Consider the following 17,226-nt stretch of genomic DNA (forward strand, 5'->3'; position numbering starts at 1 on the left):
GTGACCATAGCAACTGCATCCCTGATTTCTATTTTTTTTTTTTTTATGTTTTGTACCCTGTCTCCAGTTGTTCCAGTATCACATGTATAGTGCTCTTAGCTGGCCTGACACTCCATGTTTTGGGAGGCAGGACTATTGGCATGCCTGAGAAGGATGCTACATGAGACCCACACACAAGACGGTGTCTTAATTTAGGGAGTTTGTAGACAGCAGGTCCTACCTAGATACATATTTTACTAGTTTGATACTTGATATCCTACAAACGTTCTTACCTCACTATTTTCTCAAAAATTGCTTTCTATAGGCCAACTAGAAATTCACTTAAATGTAGCAATTCTGTTGAAGACACACACACACACAGCTAGAATCAACTTAAGTCTTTATCATAAGGTTCAGACTGTTTACTTTAGCATATAGGTAACTAACAGCTCCATTACCAGAACAAAGACTTTAATGGGTGTTGAAATAAAATAGAGAATGACTGAAAAGTGAGAATACAATAACAGCATCTTTAACAGGAAAGTGAGGGCGCTGAGATGACACCCATGTGGAATGTATAATAAGGAGCAGCAGGAAAAAAAATAAACATGAGAGACGAACACCTTTTCCTACTCTCATCTTTAGAATTTTGGACGTTTGCAGCAAAATAAACCACAGATCTATGGGATCCTGAGATTTCTGGGCGTGGCATCCATGTTTAGGCAGAAGAGAAATTGAAATGGGCAAAAAATAATGAGACTCTCACTCATTCTGTTTAAAAGTGGCGGGGGGACTCGCTATCTCTTTGTTTATGGTCGTCTTTGTTCATGTTCCTTTGAAAGTTTGAAGAAAAAAACAAACTAACTTTAATTCTTTCTTGTGAAGGCTTCTCCAGAGGCTACTGAGCATTAAGCAGGCACGGGATTTTGTAGCCTACCAAATTAACCCATGAAAGGCAACCCAGTGATTACGTTCTGCCCTTCCATAGTCACACTTGACTCTGAGAGTTCTCCGCTTTTTACGAGCATAGCCAGTAAAATAAATATTTTTGTGCTTTTGTGGCCAGCATTAGAATGTACGAGCATATGATTATTTTACCTAACCTATTGTGCTTCGAACTTGAACTAAAAAAACTGATGTAAGATTCAAAACATAACAATATAAGAATTTAAAGGTCAACGGTGTTGTGAAATGGGAATGTGAGCTTCAGCGGTCGGTGTGGACTTTCCCACTAAGCCAGGTGGAGCTCATCCAGGCGGGTGGAGAGAGAATTGCGAAACAGACTGAGGTGAAAGGTCCCTGCCGCCTGTCAAAAGCGACTCTCTTCCTCTTCCACAGCACGATGAAGGCCGGGGATGAATTTCAAAATTTGCTTCCGGACACTTCCCCGTCTGCTTTTCCGGGGCAGAGTCCCAAACATGCTTGAGTAATTGCTCTCCCACAAGGGAGATAAGGACCCAGTGCTGGTGACACTGATGCTCCGGTTTCTCCTGGAAGAAGCGATTCTCAGAAAATCGTCCCCGTCCTTAGAGAGAAAGCACTCATCCTCCGTGCTGGTCTGCCGGCTGAAGGCGCCCCGGCTGGAGTCCTCAGAAACGCTTGTCCCGTAGCCGTCCTCGCTGTCCACCGTCAGGGAGCTCAGCCGACTCTTACAGCTGTTCTCACTGAACAATCGGTGCCGGTCCAGGAGGGCTGGCCCTGGCCCTAGCAGGTTTCCAAACAAGGACGACTCATCCAGGTCCATATTTTCCAAATTTGGGGCGTTTACTGCATCTCCTACAATACAGAGAAGGGTCTACTGTGAGATGGATGCGACTACCAGTCCCTACAAGAAAGCTCACCCGACTTTAAAGACCCCAAGAGAGAAAGGACAAACATTTTGGCCTGAGTTTTCACTTGCATGTAAATATGGTTAGGGAGGTTACCCAAACCGACATTTGTAAGCCAGTTCCTAAGGGAAGAGTCCGGAAAATTACAACCTAGAATAAATTTTTTAAAGATAAGTCATGCCCATAGCTTGGATATAGAATTTATTCCATGAGACTCAACGTGGTGATGCTACTGGGAGACGGTGAAAACTTTAAAAGATGCCACCTCCAGGGAGAATTTAGGTGGCTGGGGACATGGTCTTGGGTTAAAACTTCTGTGTCCTGGCCTGTTTATTCTGCTCACTCTCCAGTCACTAACAGAACAACTTTATTCTACTGAGTGTTTCTTCCATGATGTGCCATATGAGACCCAAGCCAGCTCATTATGGACTGAGACCTTCAAACACGGAGCCAAATAAGCTTCTGTTTTTGTAAGCTGATTTACCTTAGTGGCAGACCTCAGCATACTTGATATGAAATCAGTTCAGCCCAACTGGCGCTATGACAATGTGACTGTGGGAACCTCCAAGTGCTAAATTTCTTACATTGTGTAACTCTGGAAACTGCTGTGAAAATGTGCACAGAAGTTAAGTCAAAATAAACGCTCAGACAATTCTTCTCTGTTTCTGATTAGTTGCCTTAAAAAAAAATCACAACTTTATAACTTTATTATAAAGCCATCTAAAATATATGGGGAAAACAGTTACAAGTCAGAACATGTGCTTAGAAAGGGGCTTATGAAATCAACGACATGTTCCAGTCTCAATATTTCACATTTCCTCCTAGAATAGCTGAATATTCTACAATGGAGCTGTGCATAGAAAGCATCTCTGTCCTCAGAAAACTGATTTCTATCTGCTTGGCCGAGTTTTTCCATCAGTGCTTCAGAAACCACACATGGGTTCCCCAAATTGAGTGATGAGTCACATTCTGCCCTGCCGCCCCAGCTTCTCACTACTTGGTCAGCGAGTGTGCTCAAAAAAGCGTAACTGAGAATCTGAGTCTGCTTCAAGAAGAGGCTCTCCACAAGGTATCCTGTGTTAGACCTCTTTCCTCTGCTTTCCTGCGTGTTTGGTTGACAATGCAGAAAGAGACACTGCTCTGACTCCATTTGATCTATGAGTCCAAGCAGCCAGCCTGCATAGGGCTTTCCTTTGTGCCACTACAACCTGCTGGGTTTCATCTTACAGTGAGCTGATAAATCTGGATGAAAGAGCAATTGCTTTATAGACCCTCATGTTCTGGCTTCTTCCTCTAGTTCTAGAAAAAGCAGATGAATGGATACCTCTAGTCCCTCAAAAATGTGCAGCAGTATAGCTCCTGATATTAGATCTATTCAAGACTGTTGCTGTACTTGTGTAAGCTGTACCCTGGGCTGTTCAGGAAGCCTCAGTAGGTGAGCTAAGGCTTCTGAAACACCCCGTGTCTAAGAAAGCCAGGAAGTTAAGCAAGAAGGCTGCAAGGAAGTCTGTCTCTCAAGAGAATCCAGGCAGTCCTTAAGGGACTTGAAAGGCTAGGGTCAGATAATAAGGAAAGAGGACTCCCCCTTTTCAGTGCACTGGGAGGGGATTAGGGAAGAAAGGAGGAGGGAGGGTGGGACTGGGAGGAGATGAGGGAGGAGGCTATAATCGGGATACAAAGTGGATAAAATGTAAAACATAATAAAATAAAAACTTAATGATCTGAAAAAAAAGTAAACTAACAACCCTCCCACACTAAAAAAAAAAAAAAAAAAAAAAGAAAAAAACCCTTCTGATTTTCCAAAATGTGGTATGATAGAGCTCAGTATATAAAAACGAAAAGTGGGCCAGCCAGATGACTCAGTTAGAAAGGGCTAAACTGATAACCTGAGGTCAACCCCTGGGACCCAAACGGTAGAATGAGAGAACTGACTCTCACAAATTGTCCCCTGAACTTCACACATACACACTGTGGCACAAACTGTGTGTGGCCATGTGAGTTTGTGTGTGAGAGCATAGACACACACAGACAGAGTAAATAAATTTAAAAAGAGAAGTGAACTGTCCAAGTTTCAAGCTTGTCTAGAAAAAAGTGAAAAGCAAGTCTCTAAACTGTGAATCAATGCCTAAATGATAGTTAAGGATGTAAAGGAACTTCAGAAAGCAGGAAAATAAAACACTATAAGATACAATGTAGAGGAGACTTGAGTAGATATATGTCAAAAGAGGTCATGAAATTGGCCGAAAGGATATGAAAAAATGACATCATTTTTCATATGTGCTCAACTATTAAGCACAAATAAAGCCAGAGTGAGAGTCACCTCATCCCCCTAAGAATACTTATACCAAAAAGACACAATGGCAAAGGTGTGGAGAACAAAACAACCCTCACAAAGTTCATCTACCGTGGAAAACAGTATGGACGCCCCACACAAACCAAATACCAAACCACTGCACAAACCAGCAATGCCAGTACTGCCTGTATGGCCATAGGGAGCAGAATCGGTGAATCCACAAAACCTGCACTCGCACGCTCACCTTATTCACAGTGGCTGAAACATGGGATCTACACAGATATCTGTCATCTGATGAATGGAGGAAGAAAATACTGTACTTGCAGAGCGAAATATCATTTACCCATAAAAAAATAAAAACAAAAATGTCATTCTTTGTGATAGCATGTATGGACACGGACATGTTAGGTGAAAGAGTGTGGGTACAAAAACACAAATATGAATTTATCTCATTACATGCACGATCTGAAAATGTTGGTCTGAGAACTGTTGAGAGGTGAACGGAGGTTACCTGAGGCTGGGCAGGGCGATAGCAAGGAGAGATGAATGGAAACCTTGACCCAAGGGCACTAATTACAATCCAGTTGGAGTGAGAGCTTTGGTGTGTTACACCTGGTACTGTGGCTACAGCTAACAAGAGTCTACTGTAAACCTCTAAAACCTAGGAAGATAGCTTAAGAGCTTTTACTACCAAAATAAGTCAATAAATCGTAAATGAATGACTAAACAAATGCCTGAGGAGTTAGTTTATCTTGACTTAAACATCACACAATGCCCATTATATTATCATCACAACATGTCTCATACATATCACAGGAAATTCATGAATAAGTACAGTTTGTATGGCTTCACGACTCCGTTTTAAAGAATTTTTAAATTGAATCTTTTTCTGCAAAGTAGTTGCCATTTGAGCAAGTATTTCAGATGTCAAATAGAGGTTAACTGAATGCTGTCTGAAGAAGAGATGACCTACATTCCAGCTCACACAGCTAGTGACTCCAGTAAATTACTTGCGCATATAGTTCCTTTCTGCCAGCTACGGTGGTGCATACCTGAAACTTCGGTGCTTGTGGGGCCTGAGGCACGAGGAATCTAGCGTGAGCTACACGGTGAGCAACCAGAATAGGCAGGGCACTATAGCAGAACACTGGCTCGACTGACTTCTCAAAAAAGTTCCCTCCTGAAGTAACAGCTAACTAGATCAACTCCTTGCAACAAAACACATAGATAGCAAGTGCCTCTTACCAACATAATGATTTTCCATGTCTGTCTTGGTCCTGAGATTCTTGGCATAAGTAACTTAATGTAATTTCGAAAACCGCTGACACTCTACCTACAAGGTACACAGCTCTTCCAGTTTGAGTAGCCTTAGTGAGAAAATCATTCTCAGGAATCTAATTCATGGCCTATGTGGTACAAATGGCAGGCAATGTTTCCTCCAGATCTTCTGGAATGTTTGGTCACCTCTTGCAAGTATATGCATTCCTGCACCCATGAATGTTTTCATATGCACATATGTACTGTGTGTGTTGAAGAGAGTGTAGCTTGAGTCAGCCTCTTCCAAACACAGAGCTGAGTCTACTGTTCATTCCAGCAAAACACAGACCAATATCCTTCATTGCTGCTAAGCAAATGTTTACTGTAAGAGTCATACTCTTAAAATATTTGGAGGCAGAGATACTGAGAGGGTGTGATGAGTATGTGGTTTCCTGACAGGAAATTGAGCTTACCATGAAGCAGGCGTTGTTCCTGTAAGTGCAGAGACCTGAACTCCACCCATTTTTTCTTCAAGGTTTGCTGTGAGAAAGATGGGGGGAAAGGTTCAGAGTTGTAGGAAATCCCAAGTAGGCAAGGCAGTGGAGACTTGTCAGCACTGCCAGTGCTCATTCTTTAAAGACATCTGCTGAACTACAGAGCATACTAGGAATACTGATTTCTCAGGGACCAACAAGTCTTTTCTTAGAAAAGAAGAAAAACAATGACTTTCAGGTAGTTTGATCTTAAAAATATAGAACTATATTGCTTAGGTTTGAAAGCACTTACTAGCTGTTTCCACATGAATGGTAAACATAACACGTGGTGTCATCTCGTGTAGCCCAGGCTAATCTGGACTCTTTACCTCACTATGTAATTGAAGATGATACTGAACGTTGGATTCTCCTTCTTCCAATTCCCAAGTACCTGCTCCACCATGGCATTGATGAGGTTCCGGGGAGCAATCCCAAGACATGACGCATGTTAAGCAAACACTCTACTAACTGAGCTGTATTCCCAGCCTACACCCCAACTTCACAACTGATTCTTTCCTTGGCTACGGTAGCAAATGAGAAGAGTGACCATAATGAGAATGAATGGACTATGAGAACAGTCAACCAGCACAGAAGGCCTGGCCTGGTCTGGCCCACAGACTAGCCAAGTCAATGGAAGTCAAAGCCAACTGAGAAGTAGCCATCTGGAAAGGCAGGTGTTACATGCTCACTCTCCTTCCTACTTCCTGCCCCCTGCTTTACCCTGCCTTTGCTATTTTAGGCCCCAATAGCAAGGCCAGCATGTGGGCATAGCTCAGACTTGCCAAAGACATTTATCCCTAAGAAAGATGGCCTAGTTGGAAAAGAGCAATGATTAAAATAGAAAGATATTTTAATGTACGTTTGAAAGAAAATGGGAGAAGGGGAAGAAAATAAAATTCTCAAGAACATCATTAAATGACTGAGGAGCAGGGGTCATTCTGCAGAACTCAATCTGCAGAACTGGCTCACAGCAGCATCTGAAGCCATTCTATGGCTGACAATATTCGGTCAAGCAATAAACGCAGCAAAATACTTAGCTCAGCTCCTTTTTGTTTGTTTGTTTGTTTATTTGTTTGTTTCTGAACTGTGATACCATTCTATAGTAGTTATGGGATAGCTGGCTGCATCAGTCATTGTTTTTGTCTTCTTGTAAGTAAGTCTGTAGTTATATGAAGACCAGAATCAGAGGCCTAGGGAGCACAGGACTAACCAGAGCTAGCATATATACCTACAGATTTCTTGTTTGCTAAAGATATTTATCTCCTACAAGAGAGCAGGACACAGTAGAGGAACAAGGCAGGTTGCTGGTCAAAACTAAAGACTCAAAAACAAAAATGTTATATTTCTGAATTTTAGTTTTCAAAAGTATATAGACAGAACTTTCCAAATAGTTCATGTTTGTGACAGAAGGTTTGAAGATCTCTGATTTGATGGCATACCCTAGTCCTCCAAGTATACCATGACTTACATACACCAGGAAAACACCAGCATAAAGAAAAGTAACAAAGTGACAGTTTTCCATCAGAGACTGCATTCTATTTTTCTCAGGGTTACTTCTATCTGTATTACTGCCATCACAATTACACATTAGTCACATCTAAACGTTCCACATCAGAAGAGTGTTAAAGCATTTGTGCATCTGGCCTTATGATGCCACATTACATGGCTGGACCCATACATGGCAGCTGAAGGAATAGTTGAATATGGTTGAAGGAACACAGACACACAAACAGCTCCCTAAAACAACCTAAGCTATCACACACTGAGTTGGTTCCAGATATGGCCTCAGTACTTTCCTTCTACATAGGACAAAGAGCACTTCTCCTGGCACCTAATCATTTCCTTGTGCTTTCACAGGTAAAATACCGTCTAATTTTCATAATTTTGTTATAAGCTGAAAAATTAAAGTTTCGTTGCAGCAAACTATTTCTCAAGGTATATAATAGGCCTAAGTAAGTAGCAGAGATAGATTTAAAACTAGATTTTTAAACTAGTTCCATGTTTGTGCTAAGCATTTGAAGCATAGGTTGTGATAAAGGAAGTCCCTGAAAATGTGATTCAGAAGGGAGAACTCCCTCCAAAGAAGAGATTAGGGCTCTGCTCAGTCTTCGTGAATAGCATGCTCACGTATATGGGATTCAAAATAAATGCCACCACGCAGAGGGGAAGCTAGCCTAACTTCAGTTATAGGTCAGACCCACTCATTTCTGCCTTGAGGGATTAACTCACATCTCATAACTTCAAGATTGGTTGTTAGACGCAAATGTGAGATGGTAAACAGAAATGAACTTCAGGAGCTGTCAAGCAGGAGCACCGAGTGGTAGTCAGGAGTTTAAATCCTGAGGTATTTCAATGTGTCTGTTTAACATGAGGAAGTCAGCCAAATTTCCATCTTGAGAAAAGAACCCTGGCTGGATATTACTAAAAAAAGGATGCTGACAAAATCTCCTCTCATCTAGAGGCACCTTGGGAGACAGGGACACGGCACACCGGCACACCTCGTGATGTGGGCCAAACGGTACATTTACTCTCTGAGAGAGGCAGTCAAGCTGCTAGACCTGGACCTGGAAGGGGAGCTTTGAAGCCTTGTGCGGAGAGAACTGTGCCTGGAGATGAAGAAGTAGCTGTCACCCCCCCACACCCCCCAGCATCTTCAGATGCTCAATGGCAGGGAAGGCAGAGGAATGCTACTCAAGGCATGGATCTCTCCACACAACATAGAAATTGGAAAGATCCAAAAGAGACAGCAAAATGCTATAAATTCCGATAGAAAAATGAAATCAATGTTTGTAGGCACAAAAATGTTGAAAGAAATAAAAACGTGTGTGTGTGTGTGTCGGGGGGGGGAACTTCTTATAAAGTATGCATCACATTTAAAAGCTCATTGGAAAGAACACATTCTATATAGAACCCAGAAAACGAGGATTCCTCTAAAGTCATTCATCATTAAGGAAGGCAAATCAAAAGGCCCAAACACATTTCTAACACAATTGCACAAGATAATGTAGGCAGTAGTACAGACAATGCATCCAGTGAGGTGGTTTTCCAGAGCTAGACTCACATGTCTGTAGATAAGAAGATCAGTGCCAATTTTAAACAGTATGAATTGAGCTATGAGTCTGGACCTAATTAAGTTGTAGTGAAAAGTAGCCAGGAGGGAGAGGGAGAGGCACGCACACACATACACACACACACACACACACACGGAGGGAGATAATGTAATTAGAATGTCCCCAAGAGAAAATTACCAAGGAAAAAAGAATAGAATAAGTAAAAATGAGGACAAGGATCACAGCTAAAGCAGAAGTTTAAATGTTAAGAAAGAGAGTTTTATCAGGCCCTTCTATACATTTGAAAATTAGAAAACTCTACTGGCCATCACAGAACTCACTAAACCTGTTCTAGAAAGAGATCTGAGTAAATTTACTAAATAATAAAGAAACCAAAACCATGATTTGTTAATACTGCATCCAGAAAGAACTCCAAGTCCTGATTGATTCAGATGATATTATAAAAATTCTACCAGAGAAGAAGAACAATGCAGTCCATATCATAAACGTAGTAAATTTAGCACTGAACCTAAAAAGGAGCCTGAGAAATAGAAATGTAGGTCAATCAGGTATGTTTTAAAAATTTACCAACAATGGCAAAGTAGCCTAACAGTATATAAAATGATTGTTAAGTCTCAAGGTAATCATGCTGGGTTCATCTTCAAATTTAAAGGGAATTTTTACATTAGGAAAACATTTCAGCATCATTCACCATATTGATTGATACTTCTAATGAATCTTTGAAAAGACTTTCTTATCAGTTGCACAAAATGGTATTTACTGGAATTTTTAATATATAAACATCGTAACAATAGTAAAAATGTGGTTCGGGTGGAAGCCTCTTGAACCTGAAGTCTATTCATAAAAATAATTCATCCTTAAAGTGAAAGAGTTGGAAGAATCGTGCCCAGGATTGTTTCCTCATCTTTAGCAAATCCTAGCCCAGGATAGCACAGCAGAGAAGGAAAGGGAACAGATCTATTTTGTATAGTTATTATTCTTGTGGAGCATACCAAATAATATACAAATAATTTAATGGAGATTATATAGTTAAACAAAGTGCTTGACTGATAACAACAGCAGAAAAGTAATTTACATGTATCTATACACTAACCATAAATTTATTTTTATAAAAAACTATAATACAATTTTAACATACAATACAAAAAACTATATGACCTATATGAGTAAAATTATCAGATTTTTTGAAAGATGCAAGAAAAAGAGTAAAATGGTTAAGACAACCTAGCAATAAAAAAAATGAAATACCATGTATTATTTAATGCTCTTGACACTGACTTAGCTATACAAAGTTAAATGTCAATCAAACCTCTAACATTTATTCATGGAAATTGAAAATTTGACAGATGATCAACAGACAAAGAACATTGTCCAATTAGGTATGACTATTTAAAAACTTAGTTGCAGATAAAAAACAAATTGACCAGTGGACCATATTAGAGAACCTAATGTAAATGTGGAATACATGAAAACTATTTTAAAACATAAGTTTCACAGCAGCTCAATTGATGAGAAAAGCAAAATACAAAATGAATTATATTGGGACAACTGCCTGTGTATATGGAAAAAATAATTTCAAGTTATCCCATACTTTATATTGTATGCCAAGAGTATTTCTGGATGAATTAAAGACTTCAAAGTGAAAAAGAAAAACAACTAAATATTTAGGGAAAATTCTTTAATGTAGATGATTGATAACTGAACAACACTTAGAAGCTCCTTTATAAACAAATATACCAAAGATTTCCAAAGAACTAAGGAAACAAAACTTATATCTCATTAACTCAGAGTACTTTCAAGTACCTAGAAAACAGTTCTTTAAAAGTAGTAATATGTCTATTAGAACTTTTCTGGAAAGACCTAGTGATCACCATTTAATAAAATAATATTCAGAATGACAAACAGCCAAGTGCAAGTACACCAATGGAAGACATTAGGATATGTTTTAATTTCACACTATTAATAATAAAATCTCACATTATGTACACTTTAATTGATGGAATGCTCTACAGTAAATAAGAACCATGAAGATGAACTCTTGAGTAGACATTCAAAGTATATATATGTATACTTTGTATAAGGTATATATGTATATTATATATATATTATATATATACAAAGTATAAGTGCCTACTTATACTCTAGAAGAGAATAGAGATATTGAAAGGCTTGTACATTGTTATTTTAAACTGGTTAAGTATGTATGGTAATATTACAGACATTTTATTAAAATTCTGTTCAAAGAGTAGCAGTTGCTGAAAAGCATAAAATAATATTTTTTTCAAGTAAGCACTTGTTTGCATGAGTCATAAATGTAATTATTCCATGTAATAAAATCAGTAGTCTGATTTTCATATTTCCTTTTTTTTAAGCAAAAGACTGAGAACTCAACATTAAAAAAAAAGATGTTCATCAAGATTATTTACTGTTTACAAAAATAAATTAACTTTGGAAGTTTTAATAAATCCAAATATAGTATAAAGCATTTATTACTTCCCATAAGAATGCAATACAAATTTTAGAAACAGTTTTTAAGTCAAGAATAATACAACAATTTACAATATACTAAAGATCCTAGCCAATGCTATAAGAGAAGAAAAGTAAATTAATTGAATAACTGAACTTAAAAAAACAAGACAAAATAAAAAGGGTTAGCTTTTTTAAGGTAGAGAATGCATTTGAAAATGTTTGAAGGAAGCTATTGTACAGTCTACGAAATACTGAATAAAAATAGAAAACTTATATTCAAAGATTTCAATTTATCTCACTTACTTTATGAACAAACTTTAATTACTATCAAAATGTGAGCAGAGGGTATTCTTCAATGATTTTTTTAATGGTTTTTAAAACTAACAGGAATGGCACCAAGGCAAGAATGTCAAAGCCAGTATTAATAAGGCTTGCTAGTGAATGAACATGGTGGAAGAGAAAGATTCTAGATAAAACGTGAATACAATGAACTGTCCCCTTGAAATCAGTTATTAATAAGTGTACTTCATGAGAAGACCTACTGAATTCGGACTCTTACAAAGTACAAGTGAATAAAGCTTGCCTGTAGCCAAACCATCTCTGAGTAGGCCAGAGGTGGCTCCACTGTCCTGCAGGAGGAGTACTGGGATGAGATGTTCAGCTGAGACCTGGGAGGAGCACCTTTGACTCACTCAGTGAGTGTCCAGAATTCATAGCCTGGTAGACTTACCAAGCTGGAGAACTGAAATTTTGAAAACCTTTGACAAGCCATGCCAGGGAATTTGCGCTGAGCATCCTGCATTAGGCACTGTCACTTGTGACATTTTTTCTTTCTTTTCAAGGTAATAGTATGTTTGCCAGTAGAAGCAGATTCAAGGACGGCCACAGGGTTAGTGGTAGATAGTTTGTTTGCAGAAAAATGGGAGGGAGACAAAGGAGGAAACTGGAAAAGCAAAGGCAGGTGGTGGGTGCACCAGCACTCTGCAGCACTCAGCACTAACTCTTACTCCTTTTCCTCCTTAAACAAAATGTAAATCAAGAGCGATCACAGGTGCATCACTGAATAGTTCTTCAGGTAATATGCCTTCCCGCTGGCTTTCTGAGCCTCATAGACTCTGAATGAGGACAGAAGAGGGTGATTTACACATATTGACAGTCTTAGATAGTCCTGCAAAGGTAATTGTGTGGCCCTTGACAAGTCAGTAGTTTAGATGCATCCTGACATTTTCCCTTCAAGGGCTATCTCAGTTCCTCAGGTAGATCATTATTCTACTACTCACACATTCAAGGATGAAAGATGTCGTGCTGAGTTAAATCAAATTACCTTTAAAGCCTGCAGTTTTGCTTCAAGTTCTGCTCTTCTGTGAATTGTTGTTCCATTAAGAGTCTCTATCCTGTTTTAAGAGAAGGGGAAAGTGAGAGTAAATAACAGAGCTATCTTCAAACAGGGATCTTCAAAGAGGTGCCATCTTTATGAATCACTGCATGTGGAGAGCAGAACATACTAGAAACACAACATAAATGTCACCCTTTCTTAGGCTTTTAACTATGGAGTGTGGATACTTGGGAATCTGGACCTAAGCCAAATTTCCCAGCCAGAGTAGAGGAAAGAAAAGGAGATTAAAAACTGCCCATCAAAGAGTGGAGCAAAAGATTTTGGTTAATTTACAAACCATAGCTAATTTTCTGAAAGGCTTTCCATGCTAATGATGGTTGTTCTCCACCAGATTCTGTTCATGCTGAATCTGAATAATCTCAGTCATTTGGTGAATATTGGGCATCTACTATGAGCCAGATGGTTAAGAAAGAAAGAAAGAAAGAAAGAAAGAAAGAAAGAAAGAAAGAAAGAAAGAAAGAAAGAAAGAAAGAAAGAAAGAAAGATAGTATTCAGGACTTCCACAACAGTGGACTCGATGTGCTATTCCTTGAAACATGGAAAATTTTTCTGCAACTGGATATAACTAATCTCAAAACCTTTACTCTACAAATGGCAATCTAAGATTATTGGCTTAATAATGTTCTCTTCTCAAATCAAAGATTTTCTAAAACTAGGTTTGTTCTCTCTGGAGTTGGTTTGTTTTGACCATTGTTTTGACGACAAATCCTCCACTTGAGTGTGATAGCTTGGAATCACAATCTTAAACACATTAAAGTATTTGTTCTAATTTTTTGACGAATATATTTAGTTATATTTATGAAAGTGTGAGGAAAAAATTAACAATGTGGAAAGAGCATGAAATGTGAAACCATCTTTTCTCTATTCTTCCAACATAGACCCCATATAATAAGATGATAGTCCGACAAGCGCTGTCTGATTTCTGATTGAGACAATGTCTGTCATTTGGACAATAGATTCACTATGAAGCTACATGAGACTCTCAGTGTTGTTCTAGTCTCTCTAAGCAATGGATGCGCACAACTGTAAAGGTGGACAATTCAGTATTCGTGCACGCTGTCTCACATTTTACCCACCTGTGAATTTCTAGGAACTCTCTCTATACCCTTTTTTACCTGTGGTCTTCTTGCTTCATCTACATGAGACCTATTTTTCTGACTCTAATCAATACCGTTTTCTGTTGAAGTCTATATGGTTCTAGGTTTCTTTGAGACAAGAGTGTTCCTAACTTTTACCCCTAAGAACTAAAACTCAAAAGGTTGGCCTATGCTCTGCCATCATCAATCATCTTTTAAACTGACTCCACAGACCCACCCAGAACTTTCTTTGAAGTATTAAGTAAAAAAATCTGGTAGATTCTACAAGCAGTTCACACTGAACAGCCGTAACTGGAAAAAGCCAACCCTGACATCCTCAACAAACTGGATCCCATTGTCGCTCAATACTCAGTGAACTTAAGAACCTCTCTTTAGCCCCAGGCACTTCATCTACATAAATGAGCAAACCTGGACTGACAAAGGGGCTGTGAAGGAAAAAAACCAAACCAAAACAAAACAAAAAACAAAAACGAAATTAGGTAATGTTGAAGCCACCTACCTCATAATAATTCTAAATGCCCTGGCACAGCAAGGCATCTCCTGATCTGATGCTTGGCCAACTGTGACTTCACCACTCATGCTTCCTCCCTAATCCACCAGCCACCAGTTCCACCACTACCTTGGGATGTGCCAAATCCATTTCCAGGACTGAAAGACGTCTTTCTTTACCTACACGTTCCTGCCAGGAGTTTATATGGCCATTTCTCCCATATGTTTAGTCTCGGGCTCAACCATACTTGTGCGAAGTGAAGCACTTTGACTATCTAAGCTCAGCTGCCACCGTCTTAATTAGTGTACTTGCCTGTTTCACTGTACTCCCTTTCTTAGAGTGGTTGTCAATAATTGTAATAAAAAAGTCAGGTTTTCCTTAGAAATCTTCTAGAAATTTTAGAGTTCAACAGTGTTTGGTTTTTGCCTCCTTAGAACACACGGATAGAAACTTGATATTTGTTTAGTACATATGATTTTCATGCAATAAAGAATTGTGTTGTAACTAATTATTAAGTCTTATTGGGCTTTTGGGGACACAGTGAAAACAAGACCAATGGTTTGAGTTGTTTGTTTGTTTGTTTGTTTGTTTGTTTAATTTTCTTAGACAATTGTGACTTTGTCGATAACAATGGGTGCTTTTGTAGCTATATCTCCTTAAGATTGTTAATGTCAATCTTAAAGATTAAACCTATCAACTAGCTGGGAAAACCAGTGTCTTCTGATAAGTGGAACATTAATACACGTAACTATGTATATTCAAAGGTGAGGAAAGTTGATGAAACTTATTTTCATTATTTCTTATGGAATGTAACAGAAAAATAAAAAGCTTGAGGCATATGAGAGAGAAAAACATTGTAGTTAGAAGATTACATGAACTATGGAAACAGGACCTATTTCTCTTGGTCCTAATAAATGTGTGCCAGTTTTATTGAATAAAATATTAGAAATACATTAATAAATGATGTCTTCCCATGAAGTTTTTGTCTACTCATCACCCCTGATTTCAGATGTTGACAATATATTCATAACTCATGAAGCCTTGATAAAAAAAAAAGGAGCCCACAAAAATGTCAGTACCCATCCCAAACCTGTAGATGCTGCCTTCATTCTGGTAAACCACAGAAAACTCTACTCAGTCACTCATCAGGCATCCTCAGACACCCAAACATCTTTGAAACCCCATAGCAACTAAGTGGATATTTACGTTAGCAGATTTCCTGACGACCGGATCAGGTCAACCACTTGTTTGTGTGTAAAACCTTCTGTGCACACACCATTGATATTTGTAAGGATGTCACCTGGGAGATGCCAAGGGAAAAGAAAAAAAGAGGATTTTATTAGTTACTTAAACTAAGCTCCTAACATAAAAATGAAGCCAAACAAGCAAGTGTCGAAACCATAGTGTCACTCAAAAAATTAAAAACCTAACCTTCCTAACCTTCACTATCAAAGAGTTTCTTGCTATTTAGACAGCTTTTAGCATGAGCAGAACTACATTACCAGCTTGCAGGCCAGCGCAGTGAGCGGGGCTGTCTTCCTGTACTTTGCAGATCATAGTGCATACTTCTGAGGAGCAGACATTCTGATTCTGGAGCCTGTAGGTCTATAAACATCAGTAGATTATGTCAAAAAAGTCAACAAATATCCATCAAAACATAAAATCATGCCAACAGCCTTAAGTGGCATAACAGGTAAGTGCAATGGACAATTTGGAAAAGTTTTCCTCGCTGTTCACTGAACCAATTTTGCAATTCTACCAGATAATGGACAGCTAATTCCATTCATTAAAAAAATATGGAATGAAACAATTGCAGCCAAGTGTAAAGGAAATGATCCTGATGTGTCTTTCAAGAGAGAGTCTGAGATACAAAATACCCAGCAGGAAGATGGGCCAACAGTGATTATATTAGATCAGAGTTCTGCAGATAATGATGTTCTGCCCTGTGCTTGTCCTAAATGCTCTAAGTGACTCAATCAATTTCATTTTGGAGCACACAGATCCCTCCTGTCCTGGATTCTCACCAGTTCCTCAGTCATCTGACTAAAAGAAAAAGAGAGAGAGATGCTTCTTCAGGTGTCTCATTTTGACACAAATAATTCAGTGGTGCTGGGTTTTATTGTTGGTGTTTTTAGTTTTTAACCTCAAAATGTAGAAAAACGCTAAGGACACTTTTGCTACCTATAGCACTTCCATAACTCCAAACAAGCATGCTTTCTTTCTAAAACATTTGCGTTGTGGGATTGAGTTCTATCTAGAATCCAAATCAGTGTGTTGAGTCGTCCTTTAAAGATCTGATTTCTAAAAACCTAAGCCATGCCTGAGTGTTGCTGTCTTCCAGAGAAATCTGCGCCTGAGACCATAATCAGACCCATGCAGATCATTTCTAGGCCTGGCCACTTGGTTCTGTTAAATGCAGAGGGATTTCCACTCAACTCTAACACCTGTAGAATCCTCTGTTTGAGAAGCAGAGGAGCCTGTAACAGAGGTTCCAGCTATTTCAGAAACCTTCAGAGAGCTTTCTGCTTCAGACCATGCCACAGAGCAGATCCTCTACCAACAGAAGCTAACCTGCTTCACACGCTGCAGCAGCCAACATGTGAACTGAGAGACATTTTAGAAGTCACTGTCCTGTCAACCCTCACCAACAGGGACACCCACCTTCCATCCCCCAGGTATCAAAGTGAGCACAGAGCAGGAAAAGCACTTCCATGTACATAGCCAGCAAACGCACTTTGAACCGCAGCTGTAAACTTGGCGATTAGAGATAGAAAGGGAATACCAGAAGCCGTGAAGGCACAGAAAAGAATGC

At 39.0% G+C, this 17,226-nt stretch overlaps 1 protein-coding gene across 3 annotated transcripts in view; it reads right to left on the reverse strand.

Annotated features, from left to right (window-relative positions):
* Window positions 1–433: 433 nt before the first annotated feature.
* The window catches only part of Cytip (cytohesin 1 interacting protein), a 67,647-nt gene continuing 50,854 nt past the window's right edge, over window positions 434–17,226 (reverse strand). For all 3 annotated transcript variants that reach the window (XM_060390192.1, XM_060390193.1, XM_021638730.2), the window contains 5 exons: window positions 15,917–16,019; window positions 15,621–15,714; window positions 12,756–12,825; window positions 5,832–5,898; window positions 434–1,755 (listed from right to left, as the gene is read on the reverse strand). In XM_060390192.1, coding sequence (XP_060246175.1) covers window positions 1,289–1,755; window positions 5,832–5,898; window positions 12,756–12,825; window positions 15,621–15,714; window positions 15,917–16,019 — 801 coding nt within the window. In that variant the 3' untranslated portion in view covers window positions 434–1,288. The remainder of the gene's footprint in view (window positions 1,756–5,831; window positions 5,899–12,755; window positions 12,826–15,620; window positions 15,715–15,916; window positions 16,020–17,226) is intronic.

The sequence above is a fragment of the Meriones unguiculatus genome, chromosome 8, assembly GCF_030254825.1.
Source record: "Meriones unguiculatus strain TT.TT164.6M chromosome 8, Bangor_MerUng_6.1, whole genome shotgun sequence".
NCBI classification, from domain to species: Eukaryota; Metazoa; Chordata; class Mammalia; order Rodentia; family Muridae; genus Meriones; species Meriones unguiculatus.